The 22,508-nt window shown below is 49.3% G+C and overlaps 1 protein-coding gene across 1 annotated transcript; it reads right to left on the reverse strand.

The window, feature by feature from the left end:
- Nucleotides 1-2,550: 2,550 nt before the first annotated feature.
- On the reverse strand, nt 2,551-22,051 carry LOC101659256 (palmitoyltransferase ZDHHC11). Its single transcript, XM_045285282.1, has 8 exons — nt 22,019-22,051; nt 21,633-21,875; nt 15,179-15,354; nt 14,293-14,394; nt 12,859-12,983; nt 11,737-11,892; nt 4,696-4,787; nt 2,551-2,574 (listed from the first exon to the last, which is right to left on the reverse strand). The coding sequence occupies exons 1-8, from the start codon at nt 22,049-22,051 to the stop codon at nt 2,551-2,553; spliced, it is 951 nt and encodes a 316-aa protein (XP_045141217.1).
- Nucleotides 22,052-22,508: the final 457 nt, after the last annotated feature.

The following is a 22,508-nucleotide window of genomic DNA, read 5'->3' on the forward strand; positions in this document are numbered from 1 at the left end:
CACACACACACACACACACTCACACACACACACACTCACCCACATACACAAACACACGCAGACACCCGTACACATAAATTCACATACACAAACACACGCAGACACCCGTACACATAAATTCACATATACAAACACACACAGACACCATCCTCACCCTTCACCTGTTCCTGACACACACACAGTTACTCCCCGGTGTCTTATCGCAAACATTTTCAAACGTTCAGAGGTACTGGAAGAGTTGCACAGGAAGCACCGAATGCCCACACCTGGCTCTTGACTTGTAATCATTTTCCTCTGTGTCCTTCGTCACGTCTCGTCTTGTCACTCAATGCATTCTGCAGCGGCGGACATCAGGATGCCTCCTGGAAGCCTGTCGAGGGCCGCCTGTGGCTCTGGTTGTGCACACCCACTGTTGTGGCCCTCCGGTTCCCTCGCACACACATACATGCACAACAACTAAGAGTGCTTTCCAGCCCTCCCTGTGTTTTCTCCTTCAGCCCGCACACACCACTGTTCCACTGGGGAGCACCCTCTAATTGCTGATGAGCAGCAAACAGCCATTGGGAATCTTGTGGTGACCTTTGGTTGCCTGGGGGCCTTTGTTAAACCTCCAGCTGGCGCTCACCTCGTGCGGATACTCGGTCTCCAGCTTTGGGCTTACTGTGCCCCTTGGGTGGGTGGTGCAGCTCGGGCACTCGCGTAGGTATCTGCGGGGTGAGAGTTGTGGCTCCGTGGGTTTCACTCTGCTTGCGCTGGGTTTTGGGGAAACAGAAAAATCCACACATTTGCAAAGAAGGAAACTGGCTTGGGGAAGGAAGGGAGCTCATGTGGGCAGCTGGCTCGCATGGCATCTGGATTGTTCTTGGGGTTTCTCTTGGGGGCTGTTTGTGACACACTAAGAGTGCCCCGGTATAGGCACGGTATGGGTCAAAGGCAGAGGTTGTGGGCTGCTTGGTTAATTTTTACCTGGGAGGTCCCCTGGCATCTTGGCCAGGTAATTACAGAGTGAGGGATCATGGGGTGTGTGGGGGAGGGTGTAAGACAGGACTGCAGGGCAGGGAGTAGGACCCCTCGCTCCAGACACATAGCAGCCTCCTCTAGTCCTCAGGTGCAGTTAAGATTCCCTGCAGGGAGATGGTGTGGTGGCAGGAGGGTTGGGGAAGGGGACCTGGGTTTAAATGGCTCTAGACAGTAAGTCGGGAGCCCCGTTGTGGCACAGTGGGTTAAGTGTGGGCCTGCTAATCAAAACATCTGCAGTTCAAACCACCAGCCACACACCATGGGAGACGGATGAGGCTGTCTGGTCCAAAATGGTTTAGTCATGGAAACCCTTTGGGGCAACTCTACTCTGTCCTGTAGGGCTGCTATGAGTCTGAGTGACTTTTGTGTCAGTGGTCTGGGTGAAAAGTTACTGAGGTTAGATGGTATGGATGTAATAGCCAAGTGCTGAAAACATATAAAGTGTTTATGAAAGTATCTTTAATTATCAAAGTAATACATAAAAATATGTACATATGTAAACATATAGAGACTTGTTACTACCCAACTCCTGTGGACCATGAAAAGGTGCTCCCACCCTTCACAGTGAGATGTAGAAAAGAAAGTCACATTTTTGTTATTTGGGGCATGCATTCAGATATTAGTTTTGAAGAAATGAGAGAAGAACGGTTGCAGTTTTTATAAATAAGCTAAGTGCACGTTAAGATAAATGAATAGCTCTAGAGGTTAACGATGTGCATTGAAACAATTACATTTTCTACACATCATATTATCGTATGATTTTAAAATACCTAATCATCAATCAAATAATTTTCTAAGTGCTTTATGAACAGAATATAGCTATTTTTCAGATAAATGAAAGAAGAGTTCCAGCAAATTTACAAACTTACGTATATGCAGGCAGGCTGAGACTCTCTTGAACGTCCTGTGCAAAATGAAAAAGGAAGTTGTTGACCTTGGCATTACACATGCAACATGTTCAGGTCTATTTGTAGTCAACTTTGAGTCATGGTGCTTTGGGTACTCCTGGGTCTAAGGATGGGCCCCCAGTGGTGGGATACCGCCCTCACTCCCAACCCTTGTGTGCACATGTGTTTTCATTTCTCCTGAGTAAGAACCCAGGAATGGGATTGCTGGGTCATATGATAGTTACCCCAACTTGTCTCTCAGTTTGTCATACAGTGGTGTCTTGTGTGATGTGATAGGAGAACCAATGCCATTGATATTTCAAATACCAGCGAGATCAACCATAGTGAACAGGTTTCAGTGGGTCTTCTGGACTAAGAACAGACTCAGAGGAAGTAACAGTCAGCCCATTTCTAAAGAATTCACCACTGAAGACCTTATAAATAACAGCAAAGCACTGTCTGATATAGTGTCGGAAGAAGAGTCCCCCAGGCTGGAAGGCACTCAAACTACAACTGAGGAAGAGCTGCCTCCTCAAAGTGGAGTCAAGCATCTTAACGGCATGCAGGGAGCGGGGTTTGGGCAGCTGATGGGGTACAACTACAAATGAGAAGAAGCAGCTGCAAGCATCCACTAATAATTGGGTCATTCGATGCATGAAGTAATAATCTAGAAAAGCCAGAGGTCACCAAAAATGAAACGGGTGGCGTAAAGATGGACGTCCTAGGCATTAGTGAGCTGAAACGGACTAGCTGGTCATTTTGAGCCAGATGATCATAAAGCTTACTCTGCTGAGAGTGTCAAGAAGAATGGTGTCTCATTCACTGTCAAAAAGAACATTTCAAGATCCACCTTCAAGTTTCATGTTGCCTGTGATAGGATAGTATCCACACGCCTACAAGGAAGACCGATTCATACAACTCTATTTCAAGTTCACACTCGGACCACTAAAGTCAATGATGAGGACATGGAAGAAGTCTACCAATTTCTTCAGTCTGCAATGGATCAAACAGCCTATCAGAATGCATCAATAACTACTGGTGATTGGATTGTGAAAGTTGATGTTGGGATCTGTCCGTGTGCTTCTTCGACACCCTCATGTGTGACACCCTCAGAGACAAAGGCAAGATGGAACCTTACAGCACTGAGCTCAGATTTGTCCTCTTTTTAAACAGAAGCCTTGAAAGCTATAAACTTTCCTCCAACTCCTGCCTCAAATGCATCCTGTGAATTTTCCTGCATTGTCTTCATTTTCATTCAACCCAGGAAGCAGTTTTAAATCTCCCTTGTGATGTTTTCATTGATCTACGAGCTATTCACAAATGTGTTTGCTACTTCATTTCTAGATATTTGGGCATGCATGTCCGAGTTTGTTTTATCTTTTGCTATTGATAACTCATTTGATATTTTGTATTGGAGAATGTTCTTTGCCTAGTTTCCACCTACTTAAAGTTAGTAGGACCCATTTGATGGCGCTGCATATGCGCGATTCTAGAGAATATTCTCTACGTGCTTGAGGAGAATGTTTACTTTGCAATTATGGGGTGAAGCCTTCTATATATGTTTTTACATCAATTTTGTCAACCGTGTTGTTTAAATATTTTATTCATTTACTTCTTTTCTATGTTGTTGTGTTTCTTTCCCCACCCCCACCCCTATCAGTTACTAAAAGACAAGTGCTGAGATGTCCAGCTGTAACTATTATTTCAGCTATTTCAGCTAGGTCAGTGTTTACATCATGGATTTTGAGGCTCTGTGGTTAGGTGGATTTGACATGAGGGGACGTAAGGAACCCTGATGGTGGAGTGGTTAGGAACTGTGCTGTAATCTGCAAGGTCAGAAGTCCAACACCACCAGCCCCTCCTTGGGAGAAAGACAGAGACTTCTATTCTGTAAAGAGATACAGTCTCTGAAACTCACAGAAACCGTCCTACCCTGCTCTATAGGCTCTCTGAGTGGGCATCAACTCAATGGCAGTGAGATCTTGTTGTTTTGGGGGGGCTTTGGTTAGTTTGTTTTGGTTGCTAGGTGTGTATACACTTACAGCTATCATGACTCCCTGTCCTGTGGTCCAATGCATATTATAAATCATATTTTCATAATTGGGAACATTCTTTTGGCTAGTAAACCCTTTTCCTCATGTCCATTGTGTCTGGTATGATCAAGGCCACACTTTCTGACTCGTGTCTGCTGTTTGCATGGTGCTCAGACATGCTGGGTCTGCCAGGGCTACCATCTATGGCCCGTGGGCAGCGTGCCCTTGGGAGCTGGCTCTGGTTGTTGCTCAATTTATGATGCTATTTTGCTCCCCACAAAGAGGCCAACCCAGGTGTTGGGGGAAGTTTGTGAGGGAGGGGTCACAACAGAATCAATTGGCCATGATTTAAGCTTGGTCCATCACACCCAGTATCTCCAGCAATGAACTCTCCCACTGGGCTCTGCTCTGGATGACCCAGATTTACATGACTGGGCCAGGCATGTCCCTTTCATAGGTGGAATCTTGTCCCTCCCTTTGGACCTTGGAAGGGATCACAGGAGCTTTCCTCAGGGAACAAACCTGTGGTTCTGAATGAAGCACACACACACACACACCCTCTTCTGGCTTGATGTTATGAAGAATGGACACAGAAACCACAGAGCACACACGCAGCCAAAGGTGCGTGTCCACTGGAAGCCATGGAGGGGAAAGAGGTCCTTGCAGCACTGCCACCCGAGGCAATGTCCCCAGCCCACAAAGTCCGTGAACAGGGAAGCGCAGAAATGTGCTACCTGCAGGCTTCCCTCTGTTACTTGGATGGATGCCTCTGCCTTCTTGTCCGAGTTTTTCCGAGTCGGTTGTCGTCCTCGAGTCATGTAATCAAAGGTGCTCAACCTTCTGACTACTAGAAAGGAGATGAATGGAAAAGGGCCAAGAGTCACCAGCCTACATCAGCTGGACACAGCGTCAACTCAGCAATGTAACGGGGGGCCAACCTTCCCTGGGCCCTCCAACACCCTTGGGTGGGCCTTGAGATGAAAGTTCAGTCCCTGCTAACCCCTCGATTGAATCCTCAGGGGAGACCCCATATCTGAGGACCTGGGAGTCACTCTGGACTCCCAAACTGCAGAGACTGTGCGGTCATCAATGGGTGTTGTTTAATGAGCTCCATCTGGGGGCAATTTGCTAAGCAGCATTCACTAATTACATGCCCAATTCCTCCTGGAAACCTGTTCTCTCATGCCCAAATACCCTAAAATGGACATGCTCAGGCCTCAGCCCAGTAGGTCTTCTCTGTCTCAGAGTGGCTCCTTCCCTGGGTGCCACTGTCCTCACCTCCTGCCTGTTGCTGTGGCGACGTGTCATCGAGTCAGTTCTGGCCCATAGTGACCCTATACCCAACAGAACGAAACTCAGCCCAGTCCCGCAGCATCCTCACAATTGTTCTTGGGTTTGAGCCCACTGTTGCAACCACTGTGCCAATCCATCTACTAAAAGAGGGCCTTCCACTTTTTCTCTGCCCCTCTACTTTGCCAAGCATGATGTCCTTCTCCAGGGACTGGTCTCTCCTGACAACATGTCCTAGGTATGTGAGATGAAGTCTGTAGAGAGTCTTCAAGGAGCATGCTGGCTGTACGGCTTCCACAACAGAGTCGTTGGCCACCGCGTCCCAATGATTTGGGTTCTCCTTCTTCTTCTTTTAAATCATTTTATTAGGGACTCATACAACTCATTACAATTCATACACGCATCAATTGTGTCAAGCACATTTGTACATTCATTGCCTTCATCACTCTCAAAACATTTGCTCTCCACTTGAGCCCTTGGCATCAGCTCCTCATTTTTCCCCTCCCTGCCCGCTCCCTATTCCCTCATGAACCCTTGATAATTTATAAATTATTACGTTGTCATATCTTGCACTGTCCAACGTCACCCTTCACCCACTTTTCTGTTCTCCGTCCCCCGGGGAGGAGGTTATGTGTAGATCCTTGTAATCGATTCCCCCTTTCCATTCAACCTTCCCTCCACCCTCCCGGTATCACCACTCCCACCACTGGTCCTAAAGGGATCATCCGCCCTGGATTCCCTGTGTTTCCAGTTTCTATCTGTACCAGTGTACATCCTCTGGTCTAGCCAGATTTGTAAGGTAGAACTGTGATCATGATAGTGGGGGGAGGGGAAGCATTTAGGAAGTAGAAGAAAGTTGTGTTTCATCGTTGCTACACTGCATCCTGACTGGCTTGTCTCCTCCCCATGACCCTTCTGTAAGGGGATGTCCAATTGCCTGTAGATGAGCTTTGGGTCTCCACTCTGCACTCCCCCTTATTCATTATGAATAATTTTGAATTTGAAAAATTCAAAAAATTTTTTGAGAAATTTTTTTGTTCGGATGATGCCTGATACCTGATCCCTTGACACCTCATTATCGCACAGGCTGGTGTGCTTCTTCCATGTGGGCTTTGTTGCTTCTGAGCTAGATGGCCGCTTGTCTACCTTCAAGCTTTTAAGACTCCAGATGCTATATCTTTTGATAGCCAGGCACCATCAGTTTTCTTCACCACATTTGCTTATGCACTTGCTTGGTCTTCAGTGATGTCGAGAAGGTGAGCATCATAGAATGCCAGTTTAATAGAACGAAATATTCTTGCATTGAGGGAGTACTTGAGTGGAGGCCCAATGTCCATCTGCTACCTTAATACTAAACCTATACATATATGCACATAGATCTATTTCCACATCCTCATATATAAATATATTTACATATCTACATGACTATATTTAGACCTCTATAAATGCCCTTTGCCTCCTCTTTCCTCTATTTCATTTGACTTTCCTCTTGTCCTTCCATCATGTTCAGCCTTCATGTGGGTTTCAGTAATTCCTCTTGGTTACATTACCCTATCAGGCCTCCTACGCCCTAGATTTGGGTTTTTAACATCTCTCCAGGTTCCCCTATCCCTCAGTGGACTTGTCAGGTGTCTTGTGAGCACAATGGTTCTGGGCTCACCTGCCTGCCCAGTCTGCTACCTTCAGGCTATGTGTGCACTACTGCTGGAAGGATCTCTCATATCAGCACATCTGATTCATTACCCCTCGGTTCTCCCAGTCCCCAGCAACCACCTGGCCTGTCACTCAGAAGTAGCACATGGATCGATGGCCATACCACTGCGCAGACACCTAATCTCCTCAAAAGATCATGCTAGCCTGGAATAATGAGGAAAAAGAGGAGTGTCACCTCCAAACGGTTCCCTTCAGAAAAAAAAAACAGTGGTCATCAAGTTATTGTCTCATATGTGTTGGCGTGGGCCTGTGCGCCCTAGGTTTCTCAATGGCTGGCCATCCAGAAGTAGAACACCACGTCTTTCTTCCAAGGTGCTTTGGTGGACTGGAACCTCCAATCTTTTGGTGATCAGTTAAGAGCCTTAACAATTGGGACTACCCAGGATCTTCAGGGCGGTGAGGGAGATGTCACCTTTCCCCATGCACAGAAGGCATGGATTGCAGGCCTGCTGTGCCGCCACCACCACCAGCTCTTCAACCCGCTGTGGTTGATGGATGGACGTGGTGAAGTGAACTGTCTCGAGAGGGTTCTTGTAGTCATGCACTCTGGAGCTCCTACCAGATGACTAGGTGGGACCATACAAACAGGGTGGGCAAGGCACTAATAGAGGGCACTGGTTCGCTTTTGCTGCCATTCCCCTGGCTGTGAGGATGAGGTATCTCAGAAGCAGGAACAGAGCAATCCCAAGGCTATCAAGATAGAAGAGCCACCAGTGGAGCCCACTCAAGTTTATTGTCTGAAATGGCTGAAGCCGAAACTGGGGGTGTCCAGAAGCTGTAGCATGGAGACCACAGGACCAAGCAGAGGAGCAGCCCCAAGAAGATGAGACTGTGAGGCAAGTGGGGGTGGGCTTGCTGGATCACTGAGTCAGAGACCAGGGAGTGCCCGACTGAGAGGCCAAGGGTCGAGAGAGATGGGGCTTCTGGCTGCGGAGAGGTGATGCTGTGGACAAAAATTTACAGCTGAGTGTTTTTCAATCCTGGCTTGTGTTAACTTGGGACTTCCCTAATGTTGTTGCTGTTGGATGCCACCATGTCAGCTCCGACCCATAGCGACCCTATGAACAGGGAACGAAACACTGCCTGGTCCTGCACCATCTCCACACTTGTCCACGCCTGAGCCCACTGATGCAGCCCCTGGGCCCATCCATCTCATTGAGGGCCTTCCTCTTTTCCGCAGCCCCTCCACTTTATCAAACATGATGTCCTTCTCCAGGGACCAGTCTCTCCTGACAACATGTCCAACGTATGGAAGGTGAAACGTTGCCATCCTTGCCTCTAAGGAGCACTCTGGCCTTACTTCTCCCAACATAGATGGGTTTATATTTTCAGCAGTCCATGACACTTTCAGTATTCTTCTCCAAAACCACATTTCAAATGCATCAATTCTTCTACGGTCTTCCTTACTGAATGTTCAACTTTCACATGCGTATGAGGCAATGGAGAATACCATGGCTTGGGTCAGGCACGCCCTAGTCCTCAAAGTAGCATCCTTGCTCTTCAACACTCCAAAGAAGCCTTATGTAACAGATTTACCTAATGCAATACGTCTTTTGATCTTGACTGCTGCTTCCATGAGCATTGATTGCGGATCAAGTAAGATAAAAATCCTTGACAACTTCAAAGATTTGCTTTCTATTTATCATGCTGTTTACCTAAGGGTCCAGTTGTGAGGATTCTGGTCTTCTTTACATTAAGTTGTAATCCATACTAAAGGCTATGGTCCTTGACCATCTTCAGCAAGTGCTTCAAGTCCTCCTCACTTTCAGCAAGCAAGGTTGTGTTGTCTGCATACTGCAGGTTAATAAACCTTGCTCCAATCCTGATGCCATAGTCTTCTTTATATAATGCAGCTGATTTTTCCAGCATATAGATTGACTAAATATGATGACAGAATACAACCCTGACACACACCTTTCCTGATTATAAACCACGCAGTGTCCCCGTGTTCTGTTCGCACAACTGCCTCTTGGTCCATGTACAAGTTCCAAGTGAGCACAATGAAGTGTTCAGGAATTCCCATTCTTCCCAACATTATGCACGGTTTATTATGGTCCACACAGTCAAATGCCTTTGCATAATCAATGAAATGTGTGTTAAGCCAGGTTGACTAAAGAAACAAATCCAGTGACACTCATATATGTGTAAGAAAAAGCTTTCTATCAAGAAGTAGTTATATATCAGGAAAACATCCCAGCCCAGTCCAACTCAAGTCTGTAAGACCCATACTAGTCCATAAGTCTCTTTGGACTCACGCAGCCACATGCAATGATGCAGAATGCAGAAGGATCACAGGCTAGTGGATGCCAAGTCTTGTGGATCCAATGGCAGTAGATGCATCTCCTGGGCTCTGGCAGGTCTCAGAGTGGCTCATCAGCAGGAAGATGAAGGCAGAGAGAGAGGGGGAGGCTCCCGGGACCCTCCTTATGAGAAGGCCATGCTCATAAGAAGTCACTATCAGGCTGTGACCTGATTGGCAGACTAAACTCACCCCTACACTTTTGCATATCTTCAAGTTGACTTGGAATTATGTAACCACCACAATAAGTAAACATCTTTCTGGTATTCTCTGCTTTGAGCCAAGATCTGTCTGACATCAGCAGTGCTATCCCTTGTTTCACATCCTCTTCTGAATCTGGCCTGAACTTCTGACAGTGCCTCATCAAAGTACTGCTGCAACTGTTGGGTGATGTTCAGAAAAAATGTTACTTGTGTGCGATATCAATGATATTGTTCCACAGTTTGAGCATTCTGTTAGGTCACCTTCCTTTGGAATGGGCACGGATATGGATCTCTTCCAGTCGGTTGGCAGCTCAAGCTTGCTTACGACTGTGGAGATTCCTCGGTGGTGGTTTATCCCTGTGGGTCTGGGGACAGGAGTTAGGCTTCTGGTCAAGCCTGCTGGGTCTTTATGATGTTCTTTTTCCTCCTGTGGTTAGTTCTTGGGGCACTGAGCTGGTCTTCCTTCCTTCGGCAAAGGGCTGTTTCCCTGGGGAGTCCCAGCTTGAGGGGGCATCTCTTGGAGCAGTTTTGTGCTCACCCCGAGTTTCCCCAGCTCCAAGCAGCTGACCAGTTTCTTGGTCTAGGGCTCCCTATGCTGTGCTGGTGAGCACCCAACCCCACCCTCCGCACAACACTGGTCTTCATGGTGCATGGGCTGTTTCCCTGGGTGGTGGGTAGATGCCTCTGGTGTCCACTTAGCAGAGGGGGCAGTTCCCCATGGCCACTAGCAGTGGTCTCGGCTTTCAGCTCCCACCACTTGGGGTCTGAGGCCCCATTCCAGGGACGAATCTGTGCCCGGTTGGCTGAGCAGAGTCTGAAACCAGGGTTGTGAGCCGAGGGCTGCCACCTTCCCCAGCATCTCATTTTGTGTTGCAAGGTCCGTCCTAGAAGCCTCAGCACTGTATCCAGTGTCACTAGCAGCCTATCTCTCATGTAGCATGTGGCCTCCTGCCTGGTCTGTTGTGACCTCTCACAGCTAAGTCCTCCCTCGGGTCTGAAATGCACACGGCAACTGAAGTTTCCAAGCGTCCACCCTCTGTCGACACACATATTCCCCGTATCTCTGCTGATGCCTGAAAGGGATCGGACACCAGTAAGAGGCAGAGAGACAGACTTGGCTCTGACTCACCGTGATCTTATGGACCACAGAACAGGGCACCACCCAGCTCTGTGTCCTGCTGGCCACTGCTGTGGTGACCCTGCCAACCCATCTCACCGCAGGGCTTCCCTCATTGACCCTCAGCGTCACCAAACGTCCCATCATCAGCGTGTCCAGAGCGAACAGAGTGAACATGGTTCTGCTTCCATCCCCACAGTTGCCTCCGGCTGCTTTTCAGAAGTAGAGGGCCGGCCCGCCTCGCTTCCTACTCTTCCTTGGTCTGGGAGGTCCGCTGCAGACTGCCCACTGCGGAGGAGCCGAATCACAGCGACAGGCAAGCCCGACAAGCAGGCAGGGGGGTGAGCCGAGGAACCCGAAGGGGATACAAAAGGGAGGAAGGGCTCTGAGGTTTCCGTCCTGAGAGCAGCTCTTGCTCAGGTCGGGTTCGACTTCGCCAATCGGCGCAGATAGAGGCTAACTAGGTGGTGACAATACAAGGGCTCCCGGTTGCCCCCGACCCTGCGGAGTCAGGAAGGGGATAACACTACCGAGCCTTGCTGAACACCTTTCACAGGCGGAGCCATCCCATCGTGCCAGGAAAGGAGCTTTGCTGGCCGGGGGCGTCTGTGGCCCTGCCGGCAGGGTGGCTGTGGGTTGGGCTGCTAACTGCAAAGTCAGCAGTTCAAAGCCACTAGCTGCTCAGACGGCGTGAAGTGAGGTTCTCTCCTCCCTTAACGAGTTAGCCGGCCAGTTCTACCCTGTCCTGTAGGCTTGCTGTGAGCCAGCAGACGGTTCTCAGCAGCTTCTCTCTTGGAAGTGTGGGGATGGCTTCGGGCCCAAACAACTGTGAGGACGGCGGAGGGCTGCGCGGGGTTCGGTTCTGTGGTGCACGCGGTCGCTATGAGTCGGGGCCAACCCGATGGCCCCTCACAGCAACAGGAGTCGTCCGGGCTCCATGGTGGTGAATTTGGTCATTTTCCATGGGTGGTTGGCTCCCTCGCGCAGGTCGTGGGGACTGTCACCCCCAGTTCCTGCTGGGCGGCCCCTACGGTGGGCAAGTGGGGTCCCCTGTTGGGAGCCTGCAGTGTCTTCAGTCCCGTGTCCCCTCCCCGAGACCCGGGGCTGTGGGCCCAGTCATCAGCACGGCCCCCTTCCCCCCAGCCCCCGGCAGCATCGGACGGCGGGCACGCACGGAGGTAGAAGTGGAAGAACAGCAGGTGGCCCAGGAGCAGGAGGCTCACGAGGTCGAGCATCAGCGCCACCACCCCGATGAGGAGGAGCACGGGCGCCTTGGTCTGCACGGGGAAGAAGGGCAGGAAGAGCAGCCACGTTTCCTTGTCTTCGATGTCTGTTGGGAGTGAGACTGCGGTGGCCGTGGGCAGCGCCCAGCACCTGTCCCCCACCCCACAGGCCTCCTGGGAGACCCAGTCCCAGGGGGCATCCTGCTGTGCCCCTGCGGGAATTGCTGGGGAGACTGGCTACCGTGACTCTCACCAGAAGGGTCTGGAAGCCGCAGCAAAGAGAGGCTGGACCACTGGCTCGGGTCACAGAACTGTGGTAAGCTACAGGCCAGAACCAACTAGTGGGGTCTGCCCAGTTCTCACTGCTCTGCATCCACACCCCAGGATTCCCCAGGATGCACCCTGACTCTCTCCTTGGGGTTGGCACCTAATGGGTATGTTACAACTGCGTTGGGAGGTGTAAATGGGGGAATGGGCAAAGAGTGGCAAGTGGATGGGGAGTGAGTGGGGTGATAGATGGGGAGTCTGATGGTGGGACTGGGCAGGTGAGTGGGTGGGCAGTGAGGGAGGGAGTCAGTGAGCAGTCTGGAGGTGGGCAGGGAGGGGGTGGGGAATGGGGAGTGAGTGGGGGAGTGGGTGGGCTCTCTGGGGATGGGCAGGGAGGGGTGGGGAGTGGGCAGGCGAGTGGGAGGGCATTGAGGACAGAGTGACTAGGGATGGACCTGGAGTGGAACCGTTTCCAAAGCGGACACATGCTGAGAAGCTTGGCCTCGGGCCAGCCATGCCAGCAACCCCCCACCCCCACCCCCAAAGCCCGGAGCCATCTCCTGGACATCAGGGAAGCTAAGCGTTGGAAAGAGGTTTGGGCGCTGCTGCCATTGGCCCAGGTGGAGTCTGCTGGAATCACAGGCGAGGCCCCAGCGTGTCCCTTTGGCCAGGCCTGGTGGGAGTGAGTTGGGCCGGCCAGCTCTGAACTGAAGATGCTGCCCCTGGACAGGCCAGTGGGCCATGGTGCTATTCTTGGGGCTAATCCGAGGGCCATGCCAAGGAGAAGCAGCCCCTCCCCTGCGTACTTCGGAAGTGGGGGTCACTCCGTAGCTGCTCCTGGTCCATGAGGTACTGGATGAAGACGTAGAGGAGGATCATCGTCAGGAAGACCAGCCCGGCCACTGCAGAAGCCACGGAACTGAAAAAAACCCTGTCAGGGGGCGGAGCTCTGAGGCACGCCCACTCCAGGTCCACCCACCTTTTGCTGCGGGCAAAGAAAATTACCCAGCAACCCCCCATGCCCACGCCGACATGAAAAACGTTTGTGCTCCCGCCCACCATCATCCAGGATAAAGTGCAGGTATCTGCTTTGGCAGCGTTCCCCATTCCCCTCCAAATGCCCCCCCTGTGATCGTCCCAGCACCCCCCTCACTTAGGGAAACGCAGCTCTCACGACCAAAATCTGCCTTGACCATACGATGGACCGTTGTCGCGGCCGAGCTGGGGTGGAGGTGGCGAGATGCAGCATGGCCCTCTGCCCACAGGCCTGATAGAATGGCTTCCTCCCAGGGCCCCTCTCAGTCCACCTTAGGCCCGCTCCCTTCTCTCACCTGCTCTCTCTGTGGCCACTTACTGCATCCATGCCACAGAGCCAAAGACTGCTGTTAGGTGCCATCGGGCCGGGACTGACTCACAGTGACCCTGTGTACTCTACTGCCAGTCCATTGCGACCCTGTGTACAACTGCCAGCTCTTAGCGACCCAGTGCTCAACTGCCAGCTCACAGTGACCCTGTGTACAACAACTTCTGGCTCACAGTGACCCTGTGTACAACAACTGCCAGCTCACAGTGACCCTGTGTACAACTGCCAGCTCACAGTGACCCCATGTACAACAACAGCCGACTCACAGTGACCCTGTGTACAACAATGGCCGGCTCACAGTGACCCTGTGTACAACATCTGCTGGCTCACAGTGACCCTGTTTACAACTGCCAGCTCTTAGCGACCCAGTGCTCAACTGCCAGCTCACAGTGACCCCGTGTACAACAACTGCCAGCTCACAGTGACCCCGTGTACAACAACAGCCGGCTCACAGTGACCCCGTGTACAACAACTGCCGGCTCACAGTGACCCCGTGTACAACAACTGCTGGCTCACAGTGACCCTGTATACAACAACTGCCGGCTCACAGTGACCCCATGTACAACAACTTCTGGCTCACAGTGACCCTGTATACAACAACTGCTGGCTCACAGTGACCCTGTGTACAACAATGGCCGGCTCATGGCAACAGCTGCTCAGGACCATGGGAAACAACTGCTCCCCGGGTTTTCTGGGTCTGGTGCCTCCTGCTCACACCCCAGCTGCTGCGGCTGACCACCCACCCCGCACATACACAAGTAGGAGTGCGCCCATGGCAGCTTCCCAAGGCCATGCAGATGGCCGGCTGGTGGGTGGGTGTGAGAGCCGTGCCCTGCCGAGCTGGGGACCCCGGGGCACGGCCGTTGGCCTGGCTCACCAGTAGTTCCTGCTGCCCACGCAGTTATTGAGCCACTTGCAGTGGTGGTCGAAGTTGGTGATGCACTTGTTGCAGGCACTGCAGTGCTTGGCTTTGGGGGTCCTAGAAGGTGGGCAAGTCAGAGCCGGGGTCCCCTCCAGGGGCTGTGCATCAGGGAGGGCACGTCTATTCCCTGACACCCCAGCCACAAGTCCCTCTGGGTTAGGCCTAAGTCAGGCAGAGGTGACCATCTTCGAGGAGAGACAGGGACAGATGGTCAGGGCAATAGAACAGACAGGAGCCCTGGGGGAGGGCGGGCAAGTGGGGAGGTGCAGCCCTTGACCCTAGGTCATCTGGTCACTCAAGACCCAGGCAGACCACAGGCTGGCATCCCCTTCCCAGAGGAAGGAAGCCCACTCTCACTTTGGACACAGGAGCCAACCAGAGTGGGGACTGGTCTGCCTATAGCAGAAGACTCCTAGAGCTGCATGGAGCTGGCTCCAGCCGGCAGGCCCAGCCCCAAACTTCCCAGCCTCATTCCCTGCATTTGTAAAATGGGGACAGCATGGTGTCCACTTCACCAGGGACTGGGAGGATTTACCTGATGCAGAACACAGTGCCCAGCACTGCTCCCTGGATGCCAGCTCTCCCCCAACCCTGACCCCACCAGGCCCTTGCATGGGAATGAGCAGGACCTTGAGACCTGACCCGGGGGGAGCTTCTAGACCCTGGAACCTGGTCCTGAGCCATCCTAGGGGTCAGGACATGGTGGAGGGCACCCACGAGGACTGTGGGCCAAGGGCAGGGGAGCCCCTTCCACGGTGACCTCACACACATCAAGGCATCCTGGCGGGCTGGGGTGGAGGGCACCCAGGCATGGGGACTGAGGCTGGGGTGGGGGACTCACACGGTGACCTCGCACAGGTGGCAGTACTGGCTCTGAATGACGTGCTCATGCTTGGTCCTGTCGAAGAGGGGCATGGGCCTGTTGTAGTTCTTCATCCGCACGTTGAGCTCCGCGGGGTCGGTGGACACGGCGATCATGTGGACCACAAAGTGGAACAAGAAGAGCACACTGGCCAGCTGAGGGGCATGTCAAGGAAGCAGGGCCAGGGCACCTCGCGTGACCGAGGGGCTTGAGCCCCAAAGGGCAGCAGGAGGATGAATAGCAGCCCCCTTGAGTGAGTGTCCACCCCGCACCCCTGGGAAGGTCTGACTCTGCCCTGCGAGCAACGGTCAGCCCCAAAACAAGCTACCATCGCCTAATGGGTCTCAAGGGACTGCACAGCACACACTCTGAGTAGGACCAGTGACAAGGGGGATGGGGGACACATCAGACCAAAGGCAGCCGACCTTGGCCCCAGTCCTGGGGTATCCACATTGCAGCACAGAGGGGCTGCCTCAACCGGTGTCTGCTGAGGATAACACACCACATTAGGGAGGGATGTTACCAGTTAAAACATGTCTCCTACAACATGTGTTAAAGCCTGATATAGATTGAACTGAGTGTCCCCCGCATTCTACCTTAAGTACATGTCAACTTGGCCGAGTCCAGATTCACGCTATTTGTAATCATCTTCCCATTTTGTGACCTGATGTAATTATCCTAAGTGTTGTAAATTCTAGCTTCAGCGAGGCTAAAGATGATGTTTTAAGTGGAAGAAAATTAAAACAAGTCCACAGAAGCTAACATAGGACCTTGAGTGTATTCCACCTGGATTTCAAGAACATCCCAAGTCCCAATAAAATAATTTAAAATAAAATAAAATAATTAAAATTCAAATAAAATCTAAAGAAAAAAAAATCCCAAGAATAGGTTTGACTGAGTGAACTGTTGAGCACAGGTGGCAGAAGACCCAATGAGCTGTGGGACAGTAAGAACACCTCACAGGAAAGACAGGTGAGAGAAGATCAAAGCGGATTTCAGATGAGACTCTGGAACGTGTTCTTGGTTATAGAGTAGTTGGGAGGTGCCATCGAATTGGTGCTGAAGCACAGTAACTACTCTACGATCCCCTCCGGAAGAAAGGATGCCATTGCAGAGCTGAATAGAACATTTCGCAGGGCAGCTCAAGGAGATCAGATCAAATGACAAGTGTTGCCCAAATTGTGGAAAAACTGGAACCCTCTTCCCATCAACGTTGTGTTTATAGGTTTATGTAAAACTGTTTATTGGACACAATGGGCACCTTCTCAGAAAATTAGATAGGCGCTTTTCAACTGAGGTTTTTCTGTTTTACTTTTTTATTGTTATTGGGTTTTTGGCTTGTTTTGTTTTGGTTGTATGTTTTCCTCTGTATGAAATTCAGGATAGGTAAATCTATGAAGACAGTAACTGGCTTGGTAATTTCTTGGGTTGGAGAAAACAGGGAGCTAATAAGAACAAGTATAAGAAAGGAGATGTTCTCAAATTGATTGCTGTGATGATTGCACAACTCTTTTCAATATGTTTAAACAACTACATGATATGTAAATCATATATCAATAAAACCTGTAAAACTTTAAAAAGACCAAATAAAATATTATAATGAAATTTGCCAAGACTTGGAGTTGGAAGACCAAAAAGGAGGGATACACTCAGTATATCAAGCTGGGAGAACTGATGAAAAAAGTCAATCCTTTAGCTGCAATATTGAAAGATTCTATGGACAAAATCATGATTGCTACAGGAAGCATCAAAAGAGGAAGGAAGGGAGAGGGGCACCAGACTGCCCCATCCCTGACTGCAGGAACAGCAAGGGGCACTTTAGGATGCTCGCCTTTCGGACACGAATGCTGAAGACTAAAGGGGAATATGTATTGTTAGGCAAGTGGGACCCGGGATATGTAACTCTGAAAGAAACGGGGACTTGGCTGATGGTTCATGACACACCCTTCTATCTATCAGATAGATACTCATCTGCTGAATGTCAGGATCCCTGTTAGACTTGTGACTATCTGTCTGTTCCCTTTTGGGTTTTTTTGTTTTGTTTTGTTTTGGTGTTTATCTATTTAAGATAGGCAGGATAGGCAATCTTACAGAAACATCAACTGGACCGATGGTTCCTGGGGGGCATGGAAGGATAGGAGTCAGTGTGGGAGAAGGGTTGAGTGGTGAGCCAATAGTGGCAGGTACAGCAGAATCGTAAGTATTCTAAAATTGATGGTGAGGAGGGTGTCGCTGTTCTGAATGTGCTTGATGTATCAAATTGTATCTGAGAGGAATTACAAAGAGGTGAATGATGGGTAAACTTGATAGTGGGGCAGGAGGTATATGTATATGTAAATATATAAATATATGTGTATTTGCTTATATATGTATATATATGCAAATGCAACAAGGAAGCAGATGGACATTTGGCCTCTACTAAAATGTTAATTGCAGTACAAGAATGGTTTGTTCTAATAATGTGTCATTGTATAATCCTGACCGATCACTAAAGACAAACTGGGTGCATAACCAAATGTGGTGAAGAAAGCTGATGGTGCCCAGCTATGAAAAGTTATAGCATTTGAGGTCTTACAGGCTTGTAGTTAAACAAGCGTTCATCTAGCAGGGAAGAAACAAAGCCCACATGGAAGAAACACACCAGCCTCTGTGAAAAGATAACAGAAGTTCAAAAATAAGCAATAAGCAATCAAATCAGTGTGAAGGGGTGTGGATGTAGTGGAGACCCCAAAACTACCTGTAGGGTAATTGGACAGTTCCTCTAAGAGGGACAGTTCCTCATGGAAGGGATGAAAAGTCCAGGGTGTGGTAGGACACTGATAACTGCATAACCATCTAGTTCTTTAATATTTCCTCCCCTTATTATTTTTATTTGTTTTATCTCATTAATTATGTCAGACTTGCATATGTTCATTTGTATATTTAAGATCCTTTGATACATGAAAGCCAAGGTAGATTACCCTTCAGAAACAGCAATAGGAGTAATGGTTCCCTGAGGGTTTGGGAAGGGGGAAGGGGAAGGGGAGAAGAGAGCTGATAGCACTGGTGACTATATAACCCCACTCAATGGGATCAAACAACAGAATTTTATGTGAATGGATATATTGGATGTGTAAGATATGGCCAAAAGGTGGGGGGAGCATTTGATCAAGGGCAATGGTAACCGAGAGGAATTACTGAAACCCAAATGAAAGCTGAACATGATAGTGGGACAAGAGGAAAGTAAAAGGAAATAGAGGAAAGAACTGGGAGGAAAAGGGCATTTATAGAGGTTTAAATGCAGGCACGAACATATGTAAATATATTTATATATGACGATGGGGAAATAGATCTATGCTGAGAAATTTGGAAGACAGGTACCTAGCCAGCTGGCTGGTAGAGATCCATATTTGTGCGTGACTCAACAAAATTCAGGTTATTAGACAATATCATTACGCTCACATGCAAGTAAAAGTTTGCTGAATATTGTTGAACACTGGTTGCATCAGTACATTGATAGGGAGCTGCTAGAGGTTCAGGCCAGATTCAGTAGAGCAAGTAGAGTGAGGGGTATCATTGCTGTCATCAGATGGATCTTGGCTCAAAATATGGAATACCAGAAAAATGTTTACTTGCATTTTATTGAATATGCCAAGGTAATTGACTGTGTAGACTATATCAAACTATGAAAAGGTAATTCCAGAACACTTCACATACTCATAACAAATTCCTGAATGCCTCAATGTACTCATGCAGGACCTGTACATGGATCAAGAGGCAGTTAGGGGAACGGTACAGGGGTGTGGTTTAATAATCAGGAAAGGTGTGCATCAGGGTTGCATCTTCTCACCATACCTGTTCAATCTGTATATTGAATAAATAATCAGAGAAGATGGATTGTATGAAAAAGAACAAGGCATTAAGATTTCAGGAAGACTTATTAACAACTTGTCAACAACACACAGATAAAACAAACTTGCTTGTTGAAAGTGAGGAGGACTTGAAGCACTTGCTGATGAAGATCAAGGATGGTGGTCTTCAGTATGGATCACAGCTCAATGTAAGGAACACCAAAATGCTCACAAGTGGACCAATAGGTAACATCATGATCAATGGAGAAAAGGTTGAAGTTGTCAAGGATTTCATCTTGCTTGGAGTCACAATCAATGCTCATGGAAGCAGCAGTCAAGAGATCAAACAATGCACTCGTTGTATTGGGTAATCTGTGGCACAAGATCTCTTTAAAATGTTGAAGAGCAAGGATGTCACTTTAAGGATTAAGCGATATTTTCAATCACCTCTATGCATGTGAAGGGAGTGGCTATGTGTTGGGGCTGCTAACCATGAGTTCAGCAGTTTGAAACCACCAGTGGTTCCTCGGGAGAAAGATTAGGCTTTCTACTCCTTTAAAGAGTTATGGTTTCAGAAATTCACAGGGGCAGTTCTACCCTGCTCCATAGGGTCACACGGAGTGGACATCAGCTGGAAGGCAGTGAGTTTGTTTTCTTTTATACGCATATGAAAGTTGAATAAGGAAGACTGGAAAAGAGTCAATACCTGTGAATGAAGGTGCTGGAAGAAGCACAACCAGGATATACCTCAGAAGCGAGAATGGTTGCAGCAGACTTTATCTCTGTGGTCGCTACATAACCTGGTGTCAACTTGAGACTATGAAGAGTGAAGAGGTGGAGTGTAATCTGTCAGTCAGGTCACAGACAGCTTGATGACCTAATTTGGAGGTGCTACAGAGATAAATAGCTCACTGGAGGCCAGAACCACTCTCTCTGCTTCGTCTTTCTGCTGACAAGACACTTGGAGCTACACTGATGGAGCCAGAGTCCTAGAGCTGGAGGAGTCACATGGAGACCCCTGCTAGCGCCGAGATGCTTCCAACACCACTGGATCCACTAGACTTTCTACTCACTGGCCTATGATCTTCCTGCAGCTGGCATCATTGCATGTGTTGTGTGAGTCTAAAGAAGAATTTATGGACTAGTATAGGACATATGGCCTTGATCTGCACTGGGATGGGCTGTTGTCTTAATATACAATTGCTCTTTGATATAAAGTGCTCTCTTATACACATATGAGTGTCTCTGGATTTGTTTTTCTAGTCTACCTGGACGAACACAATCTCACATACTTTGGACTTGTTATTAGAGGTGCCCGTTCCCTGGAAAAGAACATCATGCTTGGTAACGTGGAAAGGCAGTGAAAGAGTCAGACCTTTAACAAGAGGGTTGAGATAGGGGCTCAGACATAACAGCAGCTCAGACTGGGCCATGTTGTATAGGGTCGACATGAGTCAGAACCAACCAGAAGGCACCTAGAGATGACGACGACGAAGATGCTAAAGAGGCAGGATTGGAGGCAGTTATGTTCATGAGGCAGGTGACAAGTCACAGGATCCGGACATATCCTGAATCACTCTCTTCTGAGATATAGAGGAGATTAAACAAGTAGTCAGAGATCAGAAGGCTCTAATGCCTCCAAGAAAGAAGAGCAGGGGCAGAGTGCATCCTTTGGACCTGAGGTCCCTGTGCTGGAAACCTCCTAGACTCTGGAGAAGATGGATGTCAAGATAGACAGAGATCTCAAAGGGGACTCTGGGAGAACTGCAGAGGCTGAAAGAGACTAGGCTTTTTCTTACAGAACCTAAGCTGAGAAAAAGCCTTCCCTGGTAACTGGTACCCTGAATCTGTACTTCTGGCCTCCTACATTGTGCACAAATAAATTTTGTTTCTTAAAGTCACTCACATGTGGTGTTTTGGCAACAGCAGTAGCAGGTAGTAATGGCAGCTATCCCTATGGGAACAACCAGTTTGGAAACTGTGCCTTCTCTGTGATGTTCCTCTTTATGGCAATATGAACGTCCCCTTAATGTTAGTCTGCTGTCCTGAGGGCTCCACATACCCCAATCTGATTGTGATAGATAATTTTATGCCAACGTGAAGATATATAAAAGTGGGGGCGGGTGAGGTGAGGGTGGTGGGGAGCAGCTGAGGCTTTTTGACTTGGGATGGAGGTATCTTGGCAGAATGGGCTGAAGACCCTGAGCAAGCAGAGGCTCACCAAACTGCAGGTGCAGGCACAACACGGGGAGCCTGTGGATATATGAGTCTTAACAAGGACTTACGGACTAGTATCATACTTATGGACTTGAGTTGGGCTGGGCTGGGATGTTTTCTTGATATATAATTAATTACACCTTGTTATAAAGCTCTATCTTACACATGGCGATGAATGCCACTGGATTTGTTTCTCTAGTCAACCTGGACTAACACACTGGTCCATGCCTCCCCACCATCCATCATCAAGCAGGGACACATCTCACAAAGCAGAGACACATTTCGGGGCAAAAGCAGACACATTGGGCAGGGCCGTGTGTACCCTGGAAGCCATTCTCTTTATCCCTCAGCACCGATCTTCAGTTTATACAGACCCATGTGCCCACCCAGATCACTAAGGATACACTGTAGGCCAGGTATCTGTAGAAACTGGGCAGCAGGGGAATGAAGATGGCAAAGCTGGTGAAGGTCAGGACCAGGAATGTGGTCCAGGCCACAGCCTGCAACATGTTGAGCGGCAGGGACCAACCATTCACTCTGGCCAACAGGGCTGACTTTAAGACCTTCTTCGGTGCGTCTGCGTCCTCTTTGGGGGTGATCTGTTGCGGTTTCCTGCCACAGAGGCCCATCTGCAAGGGGAAAAGGGGAGAGGGACAATGCCATCGTCACAGGGAGCACTCATGGGGTCATCATGGGGCCCCACCCTGGGGGTTCTGCCAGCAGCCCCCAAGCATCATCCTCTAAGTTTCATGTGAGAGCTGCCCAGCCTTACGCAGTGAGACCTGGGTCCCATTCCCTTGGTCATGTCTTATGGGCTCATCTGTAGAAGGACAACGTGGACACATGGCCCAGGTGGATTGTGAGAGCTCAGACTAGTGTCAGAATGCCCAGTAATCAAAGTAAACCTGGGCTCACTTGTGTGTCTTAGACTAGGTTCTCTAGAGAGGCAGGACCAGTGAAGCTTACATTTGTATATATACAAATAACAAACAACCAAACTCACAGCCATTGAGTAGATGCCGCACAGGCTAGAACTGCCCCCTGTGAGTTTTGAGACAGTAACTGTTTAAGGGAGTAGAAATCCCCCGCTTTCTCCCAAGGAGCAGCTGGGGTTTTCAACCTGCGGACCTTGTGGATCACAGCCCAACATGTAACCGCTACACCATCAGAGATCCTATGGATTGACACAGAGAGGTTTTCATCAAGGAAATGACTCACACAATTGTAGAAACAGGCACGTTCTAAGTCCGCGGATCAGATGT

This window comes from Echinops telfairi, unplaced genomic scaffold (genome assembly GCF_000313985.2).
Source record: "Echinops telfairi isolate 266 unplaced genomic scaffold, ASM31398v2 ScPeMD7_7469;HRSCAF=8507_1, whole genome shotgun sequence".
In the NCBI taxonomy this organism is placed as follows: Eukaryota; Metazoa; Chordata; class Mammalia; order Afrosoricida; family Tenrecidae; genus Echinops; species Echinops telfairi.

Coding starts and splice junctions, on each gene's coding strand:
- LOC101659256 (XM_045285282.1), bottom strand. CDS start 22,051: ATGACCAAGGGAATGGGACCCAGGTCTCACTGC. Junction 21,876..22,018: donor TGGGACCCAGGTCTCACTGC/GTAAGGCTGGGC, acceptor TTCCCCTTGCAG/ATGGGCCTCTGTGGCAGGAA. Junction 11,893..12,858: donor GAGTGACCCCCACTTCCGAA/GTACGCAGGGGA, acceptor CACTCCCAACAG/ACATCGAAGACAAGGAAACG.